Source organism: Gasterosteus aculeatus, chromosome 18 (assembly GCF_964276395.1).
Source record: "Gasterosteus aculeatus chromosome 18, fGasAcu3.hap1.1, whole genome shotgun sequence".
Lineage (NCBI taxonomy): Eukaryota > Metazoa > Chordata > Actinopteri > Perciformes > Gasterosteidae > Gasterosteus > Gasterosteus aculeatus.
Window position 1 is genome coordinate 6861618 of NC_135706.1, and position 22486 is coordinate 6884103.

The following is a 22486-nucleotide window of genomic DNA, read 5'->3' on the forward strand; positions in this document are numbered from 1 at the left end:
ACGTTACAGTACATGAACACTGCTGGTGTCTCCACCTCCTCCCCAAATGTGTAAGATCTCATTTGCATACCGATGGGGAGTATTGGTGCAGCGCCGGACCTCGTCTCGCCTTCAAAGAGCACGTTTTAGCTCCCACCTGTGAGAGAGAGGCCAGGTAATCCATCTGGTAACACACATCCAGATGGTCTCTGGGGAACAGCGGGCCGTCCCGCGTGTCCAGTTACAGCGACTCAACCGAAGCAGCCGTCTATCCACCCGTCTGCAACGACGAAGGTTTGCAGAAATCTTTTCATAACCACAGCCTGTGTTCACAATCCCAATGGAAAATTCATACAAGCATGATGCAGAGTATAGATGTGGTTTGTTCCCGGTGCAGAGGCGGTTTTCATTAAGACAGGTTGAGTCGTGATGCAGGGAAGACGTCTCGCTTGACTTGACTGGTAATGGCAGACTTCATTGATAATTTAGAAGGCAGTGTGCAGCACAAACTAATGAGCATGCAGTGTGTATGCATAGTAAGGTGTAGGTTCAGGTGTATGAACAACTGAACCTATTTGGAGCAACTTGATCCAACAAGCTGACTTGTGTTTATGAAGCACCAAGGGAAGAACCAGACGGTCAAACAATTCTCTTTCAGTCTTAAAAAGGTCAAAAGATACATGCAAGTGGAATAAAGAATCGTCCAGCACGTAGTGACAGTGCAGTGGGCTTCTGTGCAGGAGACGTATCATAAGAGTAGTGGTTTGATACTAATGTAGGAGGGAGCATTCACCGTGACCTGCTGCCTTTCGTATCCTAGCAACATGCTTTTAAGAGGGCAGCGGAGTTGTGGCCTTATAAAGGATATAAAGTGAAACCGGTATAGAAAGCCCCCTTTGACAGAAACGTTTTAATGATTAAGTAATATCACGCCCGTTGATTGTTGAGGATAAAAAGATGAAGACTTTGTTTCACAATGTCAAGAGTGTGAGCATTTTTTAACTGTGTAAAATCACTATCAGCTCCTTCGATTTTTACTGTAGTTAGTTTTTTATTATATGCTGGCTGTGTGGCACTATTTTTAATTACACTCTTATCAACACGCTGCTCAGTGCAACGGTTTTAAATTCCTCTCCGGCTAAATAAGAGAACTCTGCTTTCCTTTCTGGGAAACCATAAATCAGGATGCTCACCAGCGTCAGGTCAGACCGGCTGATCTGTGATCAGCGTGAGTTTGTCAGAGACAGACAATGTGCATTCATGTAAGCAGCAGGTAAAGCACGTGGATCTCAAGTAGCTTATCTGTGTTTTGTGATTTTGAAACTTCATGTAAACATGAAGTCCCCCAGGAGAGTGCATGTAACAGCTTACAGACTATATAAGGATATAAAGACTTGGTGATGTATGTTTTGTTTAGCGACTTTTGACTCATGAAAATTCATATTTTTTCTTCGTTTTTTTTTCTTCTATATCTGCTTACAACTACATTATAGTTTTTCATATACCAATTCTAAAAGTTAATACAGTTTACAAATGACTCAGAGGTCACAAATAACATTAAGTTGGACCTTTTTCAAACCCAGTCTGCAGTGTAGCGACTGTGACATTCCTCCAAAATAAGCTGGCGGCAAGGAATATAATAATTACAAGAAAAAATATCATTTTGGGCATCCAACCCATTTTATTTCAACTTAATGCAGTTTAATCCAACAGTTAGTGCACATGCAAAGTATCATATTTAAATATATACTGTATGTTTGTACCAAGTGTTTTAAAAGTTTGAATATTTTAACATTTAATAAATTAACAAAATTGAAACATTACTTAAAACACTGCCCACAATGAGTATACACTTTTAATAAAGCAAATTAAGCGTGATCAATTCTTAAAACTGCAATGTTTGTTAGCATTTGTACTTTTTTCAGAAAATATTTTCTTTAAATAAAATCACAAATTGGAAAAATCTCTTGTCTTTACTGTGAGTAAATTCATAATGCATCTTTCACTTAAAGGTATTATGTGTAGGATTTTCACTAAATATTAAACTACTTAACATAATAACATAGGCTACACTTTATAATCACTATGAACGGCCTAATAGCAGCAAATTTGATTATCCTCCCCTTGTCGCTTCTGAATATTCAGCTACTAGTCTGCCAAAAAAGAAGCACTCAAGACCAACGTCATCAAGTCAAGTGACTTTTCCAACCAATGAAGTATTAAGTAGTAGATCATCAGAGGTAATGTTTGAATTGTCACATCCACGGTCCAATTTAACAATAAAAAGAGAATACTACACATAGCACCTTTAAAACATGTTCAACAATTGACTTTTGCTCAGCTCCCGATCACTAAAAATACAGTAAGAAATTGTCTAACGGTGCACAAACCATGAACAGAAGAAAACAAAAACACGATCACAGTTGAAGAAGCAACTACAGCAAAGCCAACGGGGGTACAACTATAAAAGTCTGGTACCGATGAATTACGTATTCTGTCACAGAGATCCACCGAGCGTCGACATTTCTGGCACGTTGCTGAGAATTTGATATGTCAGCGCCTTAGAAGCAAGCGAATGGACACAGAATGTTTTTCGTTGTGCGCCTGAGATGTGGAGGTAGAAATGTCCAATTCTGGGCTAATGGTCAATATCCAGCATAGGCAAGAATAAAACAACCATTTACTTACCTCATATATTAGTGATTTATTCAATAGAAGTAGCGTATGGCTTTTCAGTGGCACAGTCTGCAACCTCACTCTGCGCTGTCAAAAGTGCGTCTACTTCCGCCGCAGAGAGGAATGTGAGGATCGTTGCGCTGGGAGACTCGAGGACGTAGTTTGGAAGTTTTGGTGACGCGCTTTCCGGTTCAGCGGTAGACGAGGCGATTAATATCACTTTCGCAGGCCAAAAAAAAAAAATCAGGTTAGCTTAGTTTAGCTAAACTTATCCTGACCTAAGCTGGCTAGCTGCTGTAGCTTCATATTTATCTGACAATCATGGGAGCGAAGTCAATCCTCTCATCTAACTCGAAACGAACCTGCTAAAAAGGTCAAACTTCTCCTTTAAGTCCTCTGAGAACGGTGCCAATCACGCGTGTTAACAACCTTTACGTGACTGCAGTTTGGCCTTAAACTAAACCTTCTGGTGTGAAACTAAATAACATCATAAAAACATAAACTGTCACATTTGAATAGCTTATAAAGCTAATTTAAAAAAAACAGTACAACATAACAGACCAGCTTGTGAGTTTTAAAGCAATATGCTGAACGAGAATAAACAGGCCTCACAGAACTTTCCATGGTATATTAAACTGTCTAAGTGGAGAAGCTGGCTGATCCAGAGGAACCGGACGAGCTGCCACGCCGGGTGCCACTTGCAACAGCTCTCTATTTTCATGGATGCCACTTTTGTTTCGGCAATCAATCAAGGCTGCAGTCCTTCCTCTATGACGTTCACTAAATTCGCTCGACTTTCAGATAATAGCTGGAAGTCACACAGCGGTTCTCCACATTTGACAGGCACATAAAGTTACAGACTGGCCTTAAAAGTTAAAATGGCTCCTTTTTTTTTTCTTCTTTTTTCTTTCACATCAAGCCAAATCAGAAGCGGTTGGCCTAATTACAGCAGACAGACATTTTCTAAATACACCGAGAAAAACTCAGTTTGGGGTGATTATGGCAAACCCATTTAAAAAGTGGGAAGCAAAGATCTTCATTCTTTTCCACACTGGGTTTTATCAGAACAAAACGATGGAAAACTGTGAGCACCATTGGGAATTTTTCAATAAGGTTCTCCATTAAACTCAACAAGTGTTGAGATCTACGAAGACCTTATTTAACTGAAGACTATAGAAAGATAAAAAAGAACAATTTAATGATGGTATGGTGGCTGGTTATCAAGACGTCAAACTGTGGTTAAGAAAATATTGTTTAAAAACCCTGTTTGTGTTACAGTAGCCATGTTTCCATTCAAGTGACAAGTTGATTGTCAAGTTGATTTTAAACTTTTGAAATGACACAATACAAAAAATGGGAATGATGCATGTTTCCAACAATTGGCTTGTAGCGGATTATGTTGGCTACACAGTGGTTCTGTCAGAAGTTGGTACTACAAACTGCACGTGGCTTTAAATCGGCCAGCAAAGACAATTAGAGTTGAGGTCGCAGACCGGAAACCAAAAAAAGACGGCTTGGACGTACAGCCATATACGAGAGAAAAAGACGAGAGAGAGCCCTTCAAGAGTTTGTTTCAATTAGCAAAGTTGGATTTATGCTTTCATGCCAACTGCAATTGGTCAAGTTTCATGTTGTCTGAAGACGAAGCCAAAGAGTTGCAGGTTGTGGGAATGGGACAGCAGAAAAGGTTTTACGTATGGCTTTTCTACTGTAATCGTTCAAAATGCGCAAAGATGTGAGAATGGAAACATGGCTAGTGTCTACGTCCTTTTAAAAAAAATTACCCACAAGTTATTAATTGGTCACTTCATGGGTATCTAAAGGTGCAATACACATGTTTGCAAACTTCTTAAAGTAGATACGTCCTGTAGTTTGAGTTTGTATGCATTAGAAATGTTGCATCCAAATTCACGTCTGATATCAAAAGAGAAAATTTGATTTAGTGAAAGACATCAGGTTTGGTTGTTAATTTGAGAGAATATGAATCAACATATTAGTCATCTTTGTTTGTCCAAAGAAAATCAACAAAATTAAATCATTTCAAGCAGTTCCAGCAAACTGTACAATCGTACATCAAGAAATGAACTTTGATGGACACAAAGGTTACGGAGCTTAATGATCAGGGTTCAGGGGGAGCTAAATATGGCTTAAGGGTTCTGCATATATTCCTATACAGTCTGGGTGGACAGATTTGATTGAATTATGAAAAACATATTTAGTGGTTGGTTGATACAAGTTCTCTTCACCGTTTGTGCAGATTAAATCAATCAATTAAGAGCTCAAGCCACAGCAGATTCAAGCGTTGAGATGCCCAATGCTGATGCACAGTGAGACTCAATAGAAACGTACACCAGAAACACATTTAAAAAAAATACCAAAACACAAGGTTTTATGGGTTACAGAAGACAAATGCTCACATTTGATTGTCAGTTGTTCCTCAACTGAAAAACACAGGAACAAAAAAAAAAATCCTGGATGATGCTCATCTTTACCCGAAATATTGTTTCATTCACCAAAGAAGAGACAAATACATCATCTGTAATATTATGGTTGTTTTTGTTTGAAATAGTAGGTTTAGGATTTAACCTTCTATATATATATATTCAAGGTGATATTAAAAACAAACTACAATTAAGCATTAATTTTGTCAAACAAATTTCCTTATTTCAAACTCTGGAGGTGCACCAAGAAGAGTCGCTCTCTTATGGCAAACAGTAATAACGTGTAAATAATGAGATGTGTTATGAATGAATGTGTTATGTCCGAGCGGAAATTTTCTAAAAATGGTCTTTGAACTTTGCATATTTTTAAGAAAACTACAAGGTGGGGGAATTGCTTTCTTTTCACATATTGATTGAGAAATGAAGTACCAGCCCTTTTAGAATGAAGAATAATAATAACATATAGTGAGAATTGTGTTATGTCAACATAACCACATGCTGGTCATCATCACATCCAGAGACCCACCCTGAATATGACCAAACGTTTGACTATTTGGACCTGAGATTTTGGCAAACTGCTGTTGAGATTGACTGTGTGAGATTTGTGTGTCAATGACCCTCCCGGATTTACAATGCAGAGCCTCTAAAAATGTCTCTATGGGTTTAAGTCCTGTTATGAATGCTCCTACACCTGCATTAATGAGTTGAAAATGTAACCTTGACATGGCGTGTGTAAAAGGAACTCACTTGTAATGATGATAAAAATGATGCAAAAAGGACTCACTTCTAAACCAAAACTCAAGAACTAAATGAAAGCTATTCACTGACATGTTACAGCCCAAATATCGGTAACCCATTGCAGGTTTTTGCTTGACAACAATAACACTTGAAAGTGAGGCGAGACCTTCGGTGCAGGGGCAGGTAGGTGAAGTGAAACAATACCTAAATCCCATTTCCCACGTGGCTTGTAGAATAAAATGTCTGCCAATATGTCCACTGGTTTGACTTAACGACGATTGACACTGAGTGATTGTTTAGCCCAGGGTACTATCAGAAGTATTGCTTAAAGGCTGTGGATCAGAGAAAACTATTGAGGCATGCATGAACAAGTGGTGGTTAAAACACACCTAACACCTCAATCGTTACAAGGCCCCACCACTGACTAGTATAGTTTTTGCATTACTGGATGATGGATTAAAGGAATACTCCACTGTTCGGTTTTTGCATCGTTACCTTCTCAGTATCTTTAATGGTTTATGTAATGACCAGTATAAAAAGGAGCTGTTGTTCCCATGATGTGTATTTTCATATTAAAGGTCCTCCTGCACACTGTCAGGCAAGTGGAACTGTTTGCATGAACTCCAATAAGAATATTTGCATGCTAAATGTAAGCAAAGCATGGCTGACATGGCTGGTCGGCATCACTGAGTTTGCAATGAATGCTGGGAGTTGTAGGAATGCTTAAGACATGTTCGACGAGTTTGTTTATTTTCCTTTTGTTGCGCCAATATCAGATGTACTTAAATGCTTGCTTGCTTCTATAAATGCAGAGAACTTTCAAGAACCTACACTAAAAGCAGTGGAGCGTTCCTTTAATCAAGGGCAGGCAAATTAAATCAGTGATATGCAGCCATTTATAAACAGATGGCACAGTAAATGAAACGATCGACAGACCACAAAAAACTCATCAAGACATCAACGTGCCAGTGACAACCAGCTATGGCAAATTTGTTTTTAAGGGAAAATATTAAGACCCCATGAAACTTAAAAACGTTAACAGGACGAAAATGAAAGATACCTGTTGGCAACAAGACGAGGGGCCCACCTTTCATCAAGTACCAATAAGCAAAAAGGCAATACTGGATGAAGAGCCATGAGGGGAAGAGTGGATGTGCTGGGCCAGTGTTTGACTTCATTTGGAATAAACGGTATAAAGATGGTTGCTTAATACTAGTTACACATTGGTGGAGATCTTGTACTTGGGAGACATGTTATTATGGAACCAGATGAAACTAAAAATGACGCCCATGGTTTTGGGTATACGCTCGTCGTAGGCGAACGTCATGGCCTCGTGCAGCGGGACTTTGACCACCTCGATAAGCTCCCCCTCCCGTGGCTCACCTCCACCTGCACTCACGCAGTTGTCATCAGACACCTCGGCGTAAAACATAGTCTGCTTGGCCCCTGTTACGCCGACGCCTGACCTGCAGGGGAGGAGGAGGGACAGGTTACATACGAAATCTGTAGAGCGACACACCCGTATTTTGAGGTCTTCATATTGCCATTTCACCCGAAGTGACCTCTTGCTGCCAACTATTAGCTCGGGGCTTCACCACACCGTCAGTTCTGTCAAAAGCACCCTCATAGGGGGCCTGAGGGTTAAGACGATACCAGACTATTTAGTGGAAGAAGCCCACACATAACACCACCAACAACTGCTTGAGGCGGTGTGCCAGTAAATTCAAAAGCGTCGTAATGAGAGATGTCACTCAAAGCTGTCCAGGTGCAGCTGTTCATCTCCCGGAGCTTTAAACTGTCTTACCATCATGGCCCTTCCTCTAAAACTGTCTGCTACCAACCTACGGTTGCATATTTCTATCTAAGGTCAAATGTATTCATGCATGCTTTCCTTTTGGGGGCCACATTTGGAGTGGATTCATACTAAACAATGAATTTAAATGAACTCTAGACAGTGCAGAAGTGGATTATGCTGCAGGGGCTAAATAGGCTTCTGTAGACGTAAAAAATGAAAACTGTTGGCGCTCAGTACTCATCCGTGAAGCGATTTACCACTTTGTCTAAAGAGTTCAGGGTCGAGTGTTTGATCCGTAAAAGCTTTTCAACAAGCGAGTGCTCTTTCACAGCCGTTTTAAAGGGTAACTTTAGTATTTTTACACTTGAACACTATTTTTTTAAATGTTTTGAATATAACTGAATCGTTACTGAATAGCAACAAGGCTCTGGTTAAAACATTCTCAAGTTCCCCTTTAAATGGTACCTACAATTAAATTATCAGTCCAACTAAGGGAACAAAGGTGGGGTTATTTCTGAGTGAACGCAGCTCAATGAGGTTCAGAACTTGATACAAAATAGCACCTGTAAGAAGTAATCCTCTTCAGCTTAGAGGCCGGCACATCGTAGCCGCACTCCTCCAGCACCTCCTGCCGAGCGATCTCTTCCAGGGACAGGTCGGGTTTGTCCACCAGCCCGGCGCACAGCTCGTAGGTGACCCCCGCTGAGGCCGGGGGCCATTGAGAAGAGCTCTCCCCCTCTGAGGCCGACTGGCCCTCCTGAGGCTCGGGGGCAGGGGCGGCGGCGGCGGCGGCCTCGGGTTCGCCCTCCTCGGTTTTTTCAGCCAGCTGAGGCGGCTGCGTCTTGGCCCTTTCCCACTCAGACATGAATACAGCTGGTTGGTGGGAAAAACAGTGGCACGTTATTCTTGTTAGTAGTTTGCGTACCAGTCTGTTGTATGTAACGGTGATGTATTACGGTGCACATGCAACAGAACGTTCAGAAATAATGTTTTTATGTGTGAAGCATCGCCTGAAATAAAGGAGAAATGACATGTGGATGCCAAATTGAATTATTTGGCCCAGTACCACAAACATCTTTCTAAGCATCTATTGTCAAATACCAATAAGAGACCAACTTATTGAACACTACCCTTTAAAAAGAACAAATACCATCCGTGGTTGTAGCCAAAATAATTTCCTGCAGATGAAGGACTGTATTTTTTCCCCTCAACAGAAAACCGGGACAAGCGGGAAACAGTTTATCAATGCCCAGACTTCCTTGCATTTAGCAGACTGCGCTGTGGTCCAATCCCTGGCGGCATCAAACAAAGGAGGCCCGGCTGCTTCGTAACGGGGCCTCTTGCATTCTATTTATGAGTCTGCATTGTTACTAAGATCCAGCAGAATAAACAGGGATTGTAATGTCCTGCTTTTTTTAGTCAAAGTACCCACAGGATGCACAACAATCGAGATCTAGCTGGGTGACAAGAAGGAATGATGGAGGTTTTGTGTGATCAAAACTTACCTGGGCGGAACTGCTTGACGAGGACAAAACAGTGTGAGCTGGTGTTGAAGATCAGCACTGACACACTGAAGAAAGACAGACACACAGGTCCAGTTTAGATAGCAACGCACAACTTCATAGTAAACCTCTTTGCATGCACAATATATTTGGCAGAGTGCCGATGAATGCTCGACCGGGTCGGTGGATTGAAACCAGCGTGTGAGGAACAGCTGGCCTTTAGGTACGACGGACACACAACAAGTGTTCTTGGCTTTTGCATCAGAAAAAAAAGTATTTCTCATAAAAGCAAACTGACTGCCGGGTTATACATCGTGGGCCGCGTGTGGAAGCCCGCGCAGGCCCTCAAGGACGGACGATACGTTCTCAAAATGCCGTTTAAGTTTGAGTAAACTAACTCCAATCAAAGCCTGGACACGGTGGACCAGTGTGCGGCGCGCCCAGGGAGCGGGACGCGCGCAGCGTGTGTGAGCGGGACCGTCGCTGCCAGCGGAGACGTGAGGCCCGGGGTCGGCGTGGGGAAAGCGGATGTGTCTGAGGCGGCAGGAAGCCCTGCCCTGTCTTTCCCAGGGTGAGACGACGTTATTGCACATTGCTGTTAAAACTTGTTTTTACTTACTGTGTCTGTGGCCGTTAGTGACTCAATATCGGTTTGCAAAACAGATATAAAAGGTTTCAATAAAATGTATAAATATCCGCCGGCCGACCTGAAGTGGATTAGCTTCCACCTTGATTGGAGGAAGATGACTAATGGGTTGAACTTATTTTTAACAATGTGGTCCAGTTTAAAGATCTCCACAATTACCTGAGTGGTTGCAATATTACTACGGATTACTAATGTCTAGAACTCCAAAGGACAAAACAATGTTCTAGATGAATTCATTTATTTGGACAAAACAGACGCAATACTGACTGGTTTCTTGATGTCTGCTTCATTTCCGACCTCAGGGCTACGGGCTACGAGTGGGGGGGAAACAGGCCGGAGGCATGGAGGCAGTCCACTGAGGCCGGCGTCCCGTACTGCTGTTCCACACCATTACAGCTGTTTCTACAGCCTCCAACCGAAGGGAAACGCTCAAATGGTTAAACCAAGAGGCGCGCTTAACGGACGATCGGGACTTTTCATGCACCGTTAAGTCCCCCCCCGCCCGGCGGGGCTTCTGGCGGGACGGCGGGAAAACAAGGTTACGACAGACCGTGCAATCAAGACCCTCGGATCAGGTCCCCAAACTTCATCGATGTGTCGTATGCGCCACATGGAGGGGTTTGACCTGCTGTTTTATAGAGCACCGCTTGCTAAACACCACTTATTTGAGTGTAGATGTGCATGTTATTCCCTTGCGATTCACTGAACACGTTATTACAGCCTGCCAGTGGACACAGGCTGCTGAGAGTTAAAAACATAGAGGCGACTAAAGACAGACGAGCGGGAATACGGACGGAGCTCAACATTTACATTTCCTGCACTGGCTAAAAATACTGGCTGTCATTAAATCTTCAAGTCCAGTAATAAACAAGCACCCGGATGCTAATACTCCCATAGCATGTAGGTGTCGAAATACAAAAGCTACAGGAGATTGGCCATTTAGAGACGGCTTATGATGGGACTCCAAACATTGTAGATCTGCTTGTGGACAGAGATGCATTTCATCTGGGAGAGACTCACAGTTGGAGACCATGGAACATGAGATGGAAATCAATGGGTTTAGCCATTTCCTGTCTTCCCTTGGGTTCATAATACCTCAGGGTAAGATGTGGTATGGGATGGAACGGGCTGGTCAAGCCAGTGGTTTTTACCAGATGTCATGGTGAAAATGAAGCTTCATTCGCTAAAATACAAATCAGTGCCGTGCCCCCAATTCTCTCCTCCAACTCACTGAAATGAAAAAAACACCCTGGATCCTTTCAATCCGGGCTAAAGGGGGAATAAGCCTCTGCAGAAAACTGGATGTTCCCATGGGCGGTTTTCTTCAGGAAGCACACATTTGAGCTTTATTGCCGTTGCCTCGGTGGAACGGGAACCTCGCTCTGTGGGGTCAGCAGGAGGAGGAAATAGGGCTTAAATGACCTGAGACTCACTGCAGGGCATTATGGTACCCTGGGCTGAGCAGGGGCCCGGGCGTTTTGACACAAGAGTGTGATATTTCTCTTACAGTGCCCCCTGTGAAGCTCAAGACATTTATAGCCACTGCCGAGTAGAACGACAGGGAACCAGTTCCTGAAAAACAAGGTAGGTTTTGACCGCCATTCCAGTGTTGGCCATATTTCATTGATGCTGGAGGTACACGCATAGTGGGAGTAGGTGAGGGGCGGAAATGATGGATTACCGTGAAAGGACACAAGCAAAAAACCCAGAGTTTATTCATATCACTGTGCACACATCCAATAAGCCTATAGCTGAATATTTACCATTTACCAGAAAATAGTTAATTAAACCATGTAGCGCGATCATCTGCGAGTCATTTTTATCTTGATATTTGAACAGCTGAACTGAAAAAATACAGAGTCCATGTAATATTTAGAGGTACAGAGATGGTGAAGGTCAAGACTGTACACTCGGGTCCTCCTCGTCTGCCCCCCCGGGGGCTCGACCAGCCTCAGAGACGTTAGTGACAAGCTCTCCTGACACGGACATGAAGCGTCTTCTTTACATTTTAAAGCCATTTCCGTGGCAGCTGTTCTTTAGAGGTCACGTCTATGCTGTTCAAACTAAACAGTGCTGACAGCTCACCGTCCATCTGCACCATCTCTCTGTGCATGTGTGTGTGTGTGTTTATTTGAGCACAAACAGAATAAGGCTGCTTGCAGCCAACAGTTGAGAAGAAAATGTCTTTTTACCTATCATGGGTTCGCATGAAGTCCCAGGATTTCTTTGTGCCATTCTGTGAAGGAATAAGACAAAATAAACAGCATATGTTACTACACAAACAGAACAATATTTGAATCCTCAAACACGGTGGTTGGACCAGAAAGTGTGAGTCCCGTGTGTATGCAGTGTAGCGCAACTTCTCGCTGCCATTGTTGTGTGAGACTGGTATGGCAGGATGTCAAACAGCACAGATTTATTTCATACAATTACTGTAAAAGCAATCAACTGCCCCGCCACTGATGACATGTTGAAGAAATATCACAAACCACACCCAACAAAAACATCGGCAGCTGCGACAAACACTGTACTGTTGAGTGTTATCGACTGAAGGTCAGCAAAGCAAATGGAAAGGAAACTTTAATTTAACTTTAGTGTTTGTAATTAGTTGGTTTTTGTGGCGCTGTGCACCAAAAAGTCTCAAATGGTATTTTGCGAATCCCGATATTTTAAAATTGAAGTAGTGCATATGCAATTTTGACGCAGTTTTAACTTTGAGCAGCCCTGGCTTACATGTCAGGAGCATCCTCGGAATTACAACTCCGAAAACTATCGAACTCGGTAATTGTTTCTGCATCCTCGGTCACGGAAAGGATCCAAAGCTCACGCTGCTGCTTAGTGGCAGGAAGAGATTCCTGATAGCGAATCACTAAAACATGTCCTGTAGTTTACAAAACACACGCAAGAGAAGTTGCAAAGCCTTTGAATGCCCTGAGGTGACATCAGCCGAACCCTCCTCCCGTACATTTCCAATCAAACCGCAGAGGCAGGCGTGACCAGGTCAAAAAGGCACACAATCACAATCAGTACATGAAGTATGTGGGAAATGTCACACACACACACACACACACACACACACACACACACACACACACACACACACACACACACACACACACACACACACACACACACAGTGAGATTGTCGGCTCATCGCTCTGAAGCATTAAGGGAAACTGGGGTGACAGCCCCGACGGCCCAGTTCATCGGAAAGGTGTTCACGCTTCAGGGTGCAAAACCGTATCGAGGGAAAATCCAAACGATGAAAGATATTATTGCGTCGTTGTCAGGGCTGCAACAACGAGTCAATGAAATCGATAAAATTTGATTATTAAAAGCGTTGGCAACGGATTTTATTATCGATTCGTTGTGTCGCACGATTATTACGTCACCCAATGAGACACCACTGTGTAAAAGACGACACGTGCGTGACACGTGAGAGACCTGAAAGTGTGCTAATGGCATTGTGGGTAATCACAGACACCGCTGTGTAAAAGACGACGATATTGACTGCATAATAAATGCCACTGTTGTATTATTTTTCAAATGTCACGTGTTCACGGATGGAATTGTCATCAATGCGTGTACAACGTGAACCAGCTGCAATAGCGTTTTGATGGCGCTCTTGATTATTTCAATTCAACATATTTGGCTTCACCCCCCCCCCACCTTGCTGTCCGGCCGGCGTCCCACCCACCCGCATTGCCAGCCTGGCATCCCAGTACGTCACTGATATAACATAAAATATGTCTTTTCCTTTTTTTAGTTGCATTAAATACTGCGTGTTTGATACATCTATGGTTTTGCATTGAATGATTCTAGGATGTAATCTATCTAATTGGATACTCTGTCTGGACCAGCTCCTTGTTGTAGAGCTGAAAATAATTGAGCCCATATCCCGAATCCTGCTGTTTGCATGAATGAGGTCTGACTGGAGCTCCAATCCCTTATATGAGCGATTGAATCCCTTATATTATTATGTTCAAGGAGCATTTTTGCAATGTGAATTTGCAAGTCTGTTTTAGAATAAAGGGTTGGAAAATAAAGTTTTTTAATGCTGTTTTTTTTTTTTATCTGATTCATCGATTAATCGAAGAAATAATCGGCCGATTAATCGATTATCAAAATAATCGTTAGTTGCAGCCCTATACTGCGATGTTGTTTCCCGTATTGTTGAGGTGGAAACCGGAATCGGTAAATCAGGCAAAAGTCACAGTTAACGGGTCGGATGAAGTCGACCGGCAAAGTCATCGAGGTACGTGAGACCTCAAAGCCTTTTTAACTTTAATTCAGGAATCAGGAACATTTATTGCCTGAGTATATTAGACATACAGGGAATTTGTATCATTCACAGCATGTGAATCAAAGTAAAAACATAGAAAATATTCCTTTAACCATAGATAACTGCATATTCAACTGTATGAATATGGTAAAGTTGGCCTACATTTTCAATGCCCGAGGAAATATGGCCTTAATTCAAATTTGGGATACACCTCCTCTCCATCCACGAGCTCTTTCAGACGCAGCAGTGACATCTTCACTGGGACGGGCTTATGCTCGGCTACGACGGACGGGCCTTCATGTGTGCCAGTGACAAAATGGGAGGAGGCCGAATGGGCCGCTAATTACACAAAAGGTTGCAGCACAGGTTTGAGCTGCATGCGCCACCGCGCCAAAGAGCCACTTCCAGATCTGTATCTGAAAGGACATAACCCCCCCCCACACACACACACACAGCTTTCAAAGGACACTTCTAAATATTGCAATGCATGAGAGGGAATCACGCCGTAAAACATGAAAGTATGTGAATAGTGTGCGACTGAAATACAACAATACAGCACAATATCAACTCAAATCTTTAAAGTTGAATGAACTGCTCTCTTTAAAACGACAAAAATAATACAGGTCCACCAGGTGTTTACTTCAGGGCCACTCCTGTTAACCTCCGACGCATCGGACGCACAAACTGTGTCACATATACCTTCAAACGACAGCGCCCCAAGATGAAGCCAAGCTATTATCATGCCCCTCATGCGTCATTAACTCGGATGTTGTGGCGTGAAATGAGCGTGTGACGCAAATGTTGTGTAGGCTCAGTTGTGTTATTGCTGTGGTATCAGTCCTACAGCGACGCTCAGTGAATGAGCGGAGCAGGTCCGTCAGCATTCCTAGAGCAGGATGTTGATTCACCCACTGCTCGTCTGCGCCTTTTATTTGATACACGAGTTTTGATTAAGTCCCTCTAGCTGTCCCAGTCGAGCAGCATGCGTACAGACAGGACGTCGCCCTTCATGTTAACCTCGCCCCTTGAAATTGGACCCTCTTGCTTGCACATATACATATATATATATATATGTATATATATATACATATATATAGATATATATGTATATCTATATATATGTATGTTTAGTACCAGCGGATGATGGGTGGTGAGAAAAGCTGATAAAAAAAGAAGAAAAAAGTAAATTAGGAAAAATATAAGAGGAAAGTAAGCCATCAAGTGAGTAGAAACCGGTTAGAACTAAAATAAATGAAAATAAACTTGAAAAAAAGCAGGTACCAACAATACCTGGGTAGGTAATTCATAAATATATTGCAAATAACTAAGCAATGATTCATTTCGCTCATCAAACATCAAAATGGGGGATTTATTTTCGACCTACTGTACGACCCACTAACGTGCGTGCACACACGCACGCACGCTGCCTCTGTTGTGTCCCGTCCCAGCTCACAGATGGTGGGGTTCCCCTCATTACCGGGGCCACTTGCTGAGAGAAGGGGGGCGGGGAAGGCCTGAATGGCCCAGGGGAGACAGAGAATCATGGCCGACATGGATTACTACAGAGAGATTAGCCCGTGGGGAGGGAGACAGAAAGACAGCGAGGGAGGAAGGGAGGGAGGCAGCGAGGGAGCGAGGAAGCAGGAACGCTGCTACACGGGACCTTGGAATGAATGTGCTCCCTTTGGCTTTGGGCATCAGAGAGGACAGACTCCTGTGTGAATGGCTATTGTAGAGTGGGATGTATGGTCTTTTAGGTGCTTAAGGTCTAATGACCATCTCTCTCACTCACACACACACACACACACACGCGCACACACACACACACAATAAAGCCGGCAGCTGCAGCAGAAATAAGAAAAGAAGAAAAAAAATCAACTACCGTCCTCAAATACAACAGCACTTTGAATCTCATGTGCTCTGCAGTCTTTTGTTGTTGTATTATTCTGGTTCTCGCTGTAGTCTCGGTCCTCCCCACCAGCACGAACAACGGCAGAAAGGCCATCACACACACACACACACACACACACACACACACACAGACACACACACACAGACAGACCAGTGAACTAATGGCCGACCGGGTTGGGAAAGGACAATGACAGAAAGCACCTGCGCAGAAGTGATCTACCGGTTGCCGATCCGCCACGTTGGAGCGAGCCGGTGAACGTCTCCTGTGCACGAGCGCCAGATCTAGTGGAGGACGCACACCCATGTGACCGCGTCCCTGGGGTGAAATCCACAGAGAAGCATGTAGACCTCAGATCACATCAAGTCAGCTCACATGTTGGAGTCCCTCCGATGCAAAGTGAGTACCCGCAGGGTGTTTCTGCCTCATCCACAGTTTACTCGCGGTTTGCACTGAACGGCATCGATGATTATTATTTCAGACTTGCAGTTCATCAACAACATTTTAGGTAATAGTGGATGTGTGGATTCATGATAAAAGAAGATACAGATATAAGTTTCCTGATCCTGATCTTCTGTGTGCTGCATCATTGGTTGAAATTAAATCACTGTAAAGAATTTTACGATATTTGTTTTTTTCCGACCACTTCCCTTGAGTTCTTCAGACGGAAAGTCCTTCGACGCCAAATGATAAGTTAATAAATTACCTCATCAAATTACGTTTGAAAGAAACATGATGATGAATGGATGATGCTTTTGAGACAGAAGGGAAAATGTGCATTTTTAGGTTGAACCAGCCTGTTTTTAAAGTGTGAATTCCAATAAAACTTTTTGGTTAGAGTTTCTCACATGTGATAAATGATACTGAAATACCCGACCCTAAATCAAAGTGTTAAAACATTGTCCCTCCCTCTATTGAGCTCATCTTACTGCCGTGAATCCAGCCTGAGCCTATAAAGGTAGTGTGTGTTTCTTAGATCACCATAGATCTCATGGTCATTGATGGTCGGGGCCCATGCAAGTTAAATCATTCCAGATGAATAATTCAACTCATTATAATGAATAAATGGAGGTAATTATCCTGCTCCAAGTAGGAACCCGTGACGAGGCGACGCCAATAAGAGGGGTGTCCCAGAGTCAACGGGGGACAATCACCTGCCTTGTGGAGAGAGAAGACAAATTCCCAGCAAACACTAAAGATGAAGAGGACATCATCCACTCTAAGAGTACGCGAATACGTTTCTGATGGTGACCAATGGCTGAGCTGCAGATGCAGCCACTAACACGAGAGGTTTTCGGGGAAGAGATGCTCCCTTGGTGCGGCTGAAAGGCCTTTGTGGGGGGGGGGGGGGGGGGGGGCTTCCCCGAGCTGCATGGAGAGATGACGAGGATGAAAGGGAGGACAGGACGGAGAGGGAGTCATGTCCTTTGTTGTCCATCTGCTGTCTTAGCCGTTCCGCCGTTCTCTTGACAAGCTTAACCCCCCCCGACCCTCCCACCCCATTGCTGTCACAGGTGTAGCCCCCCTATGAAGAAAAAAGAAACTCCTCAATGAGCTGGCCGCCACATGAGTGCCTTGCTAACTTGAGTTATCGGATTGAATTGAGAGCAACGCTACAAAAGAGCCCTTTGTTTATCAGTAAAAACACTCCACTCTGAACAGTGCAAATAGCATTTAACTCGCATGTGACATAATCAGTGAAATCATGTTGAATAACATCTTTCTGTCATCTACAGCGTGAGTTAGGTGTCGTTAGAGCGAGTATTACTATGACACATCTTCTGCACCACTGTCATATGCTGATTTTACAAACAGGAGCCAAGTCTTTAACGCAGGAAAGAGATTCTGCACAAATGTTTTGAAACCCAAAATAAATTCATCCTGGACTGCAGGCTATGTTTGGGTGAGGAGGCATTTCTCACTTTGCTGCAGACCATCAGGACACACAGTCACACTTTTCTTTAAGCATATCATTTAAAATATACATATGTCTTTACGTCATCATAAACCTATAAAACATGGATGAATAAAGCATTACAACACTTCAGTCATGTTCCAAGATCACAAGATCATGCTTTTCAATTTCCATTCTGCAGTGAACAATATTGAGAACTTACAGGAAACCACTGAGGCAGCTTATATGAAACGTTGACAGCTTTTGATCTCCTGGGATAAAAAAGATGTACAGTTAATGAGATTTCGGTCACAGATTATTCACTCTACCCGGCCTGATTGCCACCATGACCTGGATAGGCAGCTAAAAATGAATAGTTGGGAAGATGAAAAGATAGATGGATATAGCTTTACGTCCACCCAAACGTCCTTCAGGATGCATTATTTGCCCATTTGAATCTAACAAGGAAGGACTTTTGAAGGTATACAGAAACACTACAAAAGCAAATAAGATTGATTTGTAATACACAAAAATTAGAATTTTTGTGGCATTTGAAACTGTGAATTAAAAAATAGTTAATTTTATGATCGAAATTGTTTGTACAGTGGATCACAATCTTCTTGACATCTGCATCACAAAATAATACCACCTTCAAGAGATCAACAGATCATGTCAAAATGAACCACATATCAGCCCGTGTTCCAGTGTGGCGTTTAGCATCTCTGACCTGCACTTTCCCATTAACATTCATTAAGACAAGTTGCACCTCTATAAATAACGCGCAGGACTTCAAACAGTGTTCCGCACACAAATGGGGAATTCATCTCAATGCAAAACGTGGACCGTCGAACCTTCTGACCTACAGACAACAAGCCCGCATTCACACACAAGTCCCACCAAGTCCCCGTGTCCCGTAACACGGCTCAGCACAGTTAACTAAATGCACGTCCTGTGCTAATGTGAAGCATGCGCTAACGTTAACGTGATGCTCCATCCCTCCTCCTCCTCCTCCACCTCCCCCTCCCCCTCCTCCTCAGCAAGCTAGCTACCGTTAGCTTGCTAGCTTGTAGCTGCCTCCATTAGCTGCTCCGGTTCGAGTCAAACGCGGAAACACGCCGCACGGGGAAAAAACAAAGCGAATGCGATTGGTTTAGTGACTGCGATTAAAGCAACAACAATTGTGGTGGTACTCGTGTGTGTTTAAGGTCAGTTTAGCTTTCATGTTATGCTAGGATGCTAGCAGCATAATGAATGGGGGGTGGAGGGGGGGTTGGGCTGCTAGCCTACAGCATCCAGCCGCCTGTATCTACCGTTATCACACAGAAATGACTCACCTGGTTATAATGCACCCGGAACGGTTTCAGGTAATCGGACTCTGTGCACGGAGTGACTTCAATGTTATTAATCTCTTCCATAGTTTACAATTGCAGCTGGATGGTCGGCTCACCGATGGGAATCTGTCACCACACGCTAACTGACAGTGAAGGAATGTCTACGGGAGCCGGAAGAGGACATGAGGCTGAGGCTGAGGTGGAAAGGATGTTACGAATGGAAGGCAGTTCATTTGATTTTTAGTAACTTTCTTAGCATACAGTAGGTCGGATAACAACTTAGAAGTATGATTTTACAATAATTAGGGTTATAAATATGAATTCTTGTAGAAACCTTTACTTGTGGTGCTGGAATGTATTCAATCAACTTCAAATTAAAAGCACCTTGTAACCAAGTGGGCTGCCTTTACTAACATACATAATGTACTTTACATAAGTCCTTTTGTGCCTCTTTATAGATAAATATGTATATTTTGTGAGGTGAATACTGAACCGTTTACTCCATTGGATGTATTTGACAGCTGTAAATATAGATTATTGATATCAAATAAATAATTTAATTTAGAGGACGTATAGGTTAAGCAATCAAGGAGTACATAAACTAATTAATCATTCTACCTTCATTAGCTGAAATACTAAATTAATACACAAATGTACAGTAGTGCTCAATTTCTTTAGCAACTCAGACATCATCATTTAACGTTGATTCTTATGGTTGTGCTTGTTGTTATTGATTATTAATTGATTTTGGGAGCTTATTCCAATGTGTTGTATTTGTAAAGGACCTTTTAATGCCCAATATATAATACATATAAATCCTGACGCACGCTCACTGTGCTGAGCACACATAAGAGATGGGTGTGGGCAGCTCTTTCTCACCAACCTTGCCTTGAAGGGTGAGGCTGCATGATGTCATGCCCTCACATCAATAACAGCCTTATAATGGAAAAGGATCTGCAGAGCTCCAATCTCCACGGGGCGGACTTCCTCCAACAAATGAACCCCGTCCACCACCCACTACACAAGGACAGGACGTAACACTTATTGAGAGCCGATTTACATCTAAATAAATACAGGCCCAGACGAAACAATGTGTCCGGCGTCTCTCCACTGGGCCAGTCCAATTCAAACTGCCCGATCAGGCCAAGCTGCAGGACACGATAAGACGGAGGAGTGTGTGTGTGTGTGGGGGGGGGTTCTGCAGAGTTGAGGTATTGTGCTGGAGTCAACCAGCTCTGGTTTACAGAACACAAAAAAACTAAAAGAGGAACAAGGGTTTTTAATTATTTTAAGCCATAAAGAAAAAAAGATGAAAGAATTTTTCCTGTTGTCAAAACAAGCATTTGTCACAAATTACGGTTTCGTAAAGGTTATTTCTGGACAACGACTACCAAATACCAACTTTTTCCTTATCACCTTGACAAAGCAATCACTAGTAAATTGTTTAAACCATCTTCAAAGGGTTTCAACATAAATCTGAAGAGTCTCGAGATGAATAATAGAAACGGAAAGAAGTTAAACAAAGCTTTTGTAAACAGCTTTTTTCTTTGTGATATATTAGGTGATATTTATGGGATAGTTTTTGCTAGAAAAATAGGTTTAGAGACACTGCTTTGAACTTCTACAATACACTGTATTTAATAATCTCAGTGACTGGATAAAGAGGCATGCAAGGATTTTAAAATCATATAGTTAAGTACAACACTTGAGTCACTTCTATTTGGGGTTTTTATTAAAAATATCCATGCTTTGAAAAAAACACCGTGGCATGAATTTGGAAGTACATGTAAAGCTCTTTCAGCGCATTCTGCAGCAGAAACATTAAACTTCATCCATATAGAGGACCGTCCTGACACCCATCCCTCTCTTGGGCCTCATTCTAACCCACCCACAAAAAATCTTATCAGCTCTTTAGGCACCCGTGACGTGTTAATCCCACCCTTCCAAAAACACGCAGGTGAAGGCTCATTGCAGTCGTGACCAATTACCGCCCGCATGCGCCTGATGCATGCCAGACTTCTCCCGGCTCAGCTCATCGGCAAACCTGGAGCCTCCTGGAGCCTCCTGGAGCCAGCAAATCCTCACTTCCTGTCTGTCTTCTCTGTCTTTTTATGTCTTTATGTACTGTTTGGAAATTGTGTCCATCTCACTTTCATTTTTCTACTAGTTTGTTTCTTTAAATCATAAAGTCTGCTGGGATTGTACCACAGTTAATAATAAGCACTTGACGCAAATCAAATGATCAATAGTTACCTTATTTATATGTGATAAACTCTTAATGATGGGTATTCTAATTTTGTTTGACTTTGGTGGTGGTTTTGTTGTTTGGGAATATTTGGACTAACTCTTAACTCTCCTTTGGTCTATCCATAGCATAGTTTATCAGCCGGGGTCAAGCATGGATTTGGGCCAGGGGCTCAGGGAATGCACTTAACCAAGGTGGCTGCTGTACCTCTGTTAGCGGCCTCAGCGTGTGGGTCGCGATAGCCAGCATCCTCTGGCCCCGGCCCGCCGCTCGGCTTCTCCGGGAGACGCTCCTACATCCTCTCGTGCGAGCTCGGATTTCAAAATAGTGGCGTGTGTCTGAGGGGCTCTCGATAACGCAGCCCCCCGCTGTTTGGTGTTTGGTGTAAAACATGAAGGTGACAATGTCTCACTTTAAAATATATTAATATTATAAAACAACTTTTAAAAGAATGGAAAACAAACATTTTATACAGATATTTAGTCTGGAATCGAGTCATACTTGAAGTTGATGAATATTTCTACATTACATACATGAGCAGTGTTTTGGCTCCTCTAAGCTCATTGTTTGGGTCCAATGAGTCATTTTGGTTTTGGGTTAATATTGGACTTGACATGTGACAGAAGGCACGACGGGAGCCGATCCCAGCTGCCGGGCTGGGAGGCGGGTTCACAGGCCACCGGTCAATCACGGGGCTGACACATAGAGACAAGCCGCCATTCACATTCACACCTACGGACAATATTACACTCATCCTATCACCCTATCGTGCGTGTCCTTGGTGCTGTGGGAACTGCTGAATGCACCTGTGTGAAAACAATATTACTGCTTAGTCAATGTCAGGTCATCTGTAGGTCAGCAAGTAGGAACCCTAAAAGACGTTTAGATTGCTTGTGAAGACTTGCGCCGACATCTTTTATGTCGGCGCTTTTTTAGCGTAAAAAACGTATAATAGATGAAAACGTATATAAGCAATGAATGTTCCAAAAGTTAGAATAAGGCTGCTTCATAACATATAACATATAAAGTTAGACAACGAGGTCGGCTT

At 42.8% G+C, this 22486-nt stretch overlaps 1 protein-coding gene across 1 annotated transcript; it reads right to left on the bottom strand.

Annotated features, from left to right (window-relative positions):
• Nucleotides 1-5016: 5016 nt before the first annotated feature.
• nudt14 (nudix (nucleoside diphosphate linked moiety X)-type motif 14) lies at nt 5017-19387 on the bottom strand. The gene is made up of 5 exons (XM_040160596.2): nt 19197-19387; nt 11970-12013; nt 9135-9199; nt 8193-8502; nt 5017-7300 (listed from the first exon to the last, which is right to left on the bottom strand). Exons 1-5 carry the CDS (start codon nt 19275-19277, stop codon nt 7051-7053), a joined length of 750 nt encoding a protein of 249 aa, XP_040016530.1. The 5' UTR covers nt 19278-19387; the 3' UTR covers nt 5017-7050.
• Nucleotides 19388-22486: the final 3099 nt, after the last annotated feature.

Excerpts from the sequence above, each read along its gene's own strand:
- nudt14 (XM_040160596.2), bottom strand. The coding sequence starts at position 19,277 with ATGGAAGAGATTAATAACATTGAAGTCACTCCGTGCACAGAGTCCGAT. Across the intron at positions 9,200-11,969 it reads TTCATGCGAACCCATGATAG|TGTGTCAGTGCTGATCTTCA; the intron begins GTAAAAAGACAT and ends GTCTTTCTTCAG. Across the intron at positions 7,301-8,192 it reads AAGAGGATTACTTCTTACAG|GTCAGGCGTCGGCGTAACAG; the intron begins GTGCTATTTTGT and ends CCTCCCCTGCAG.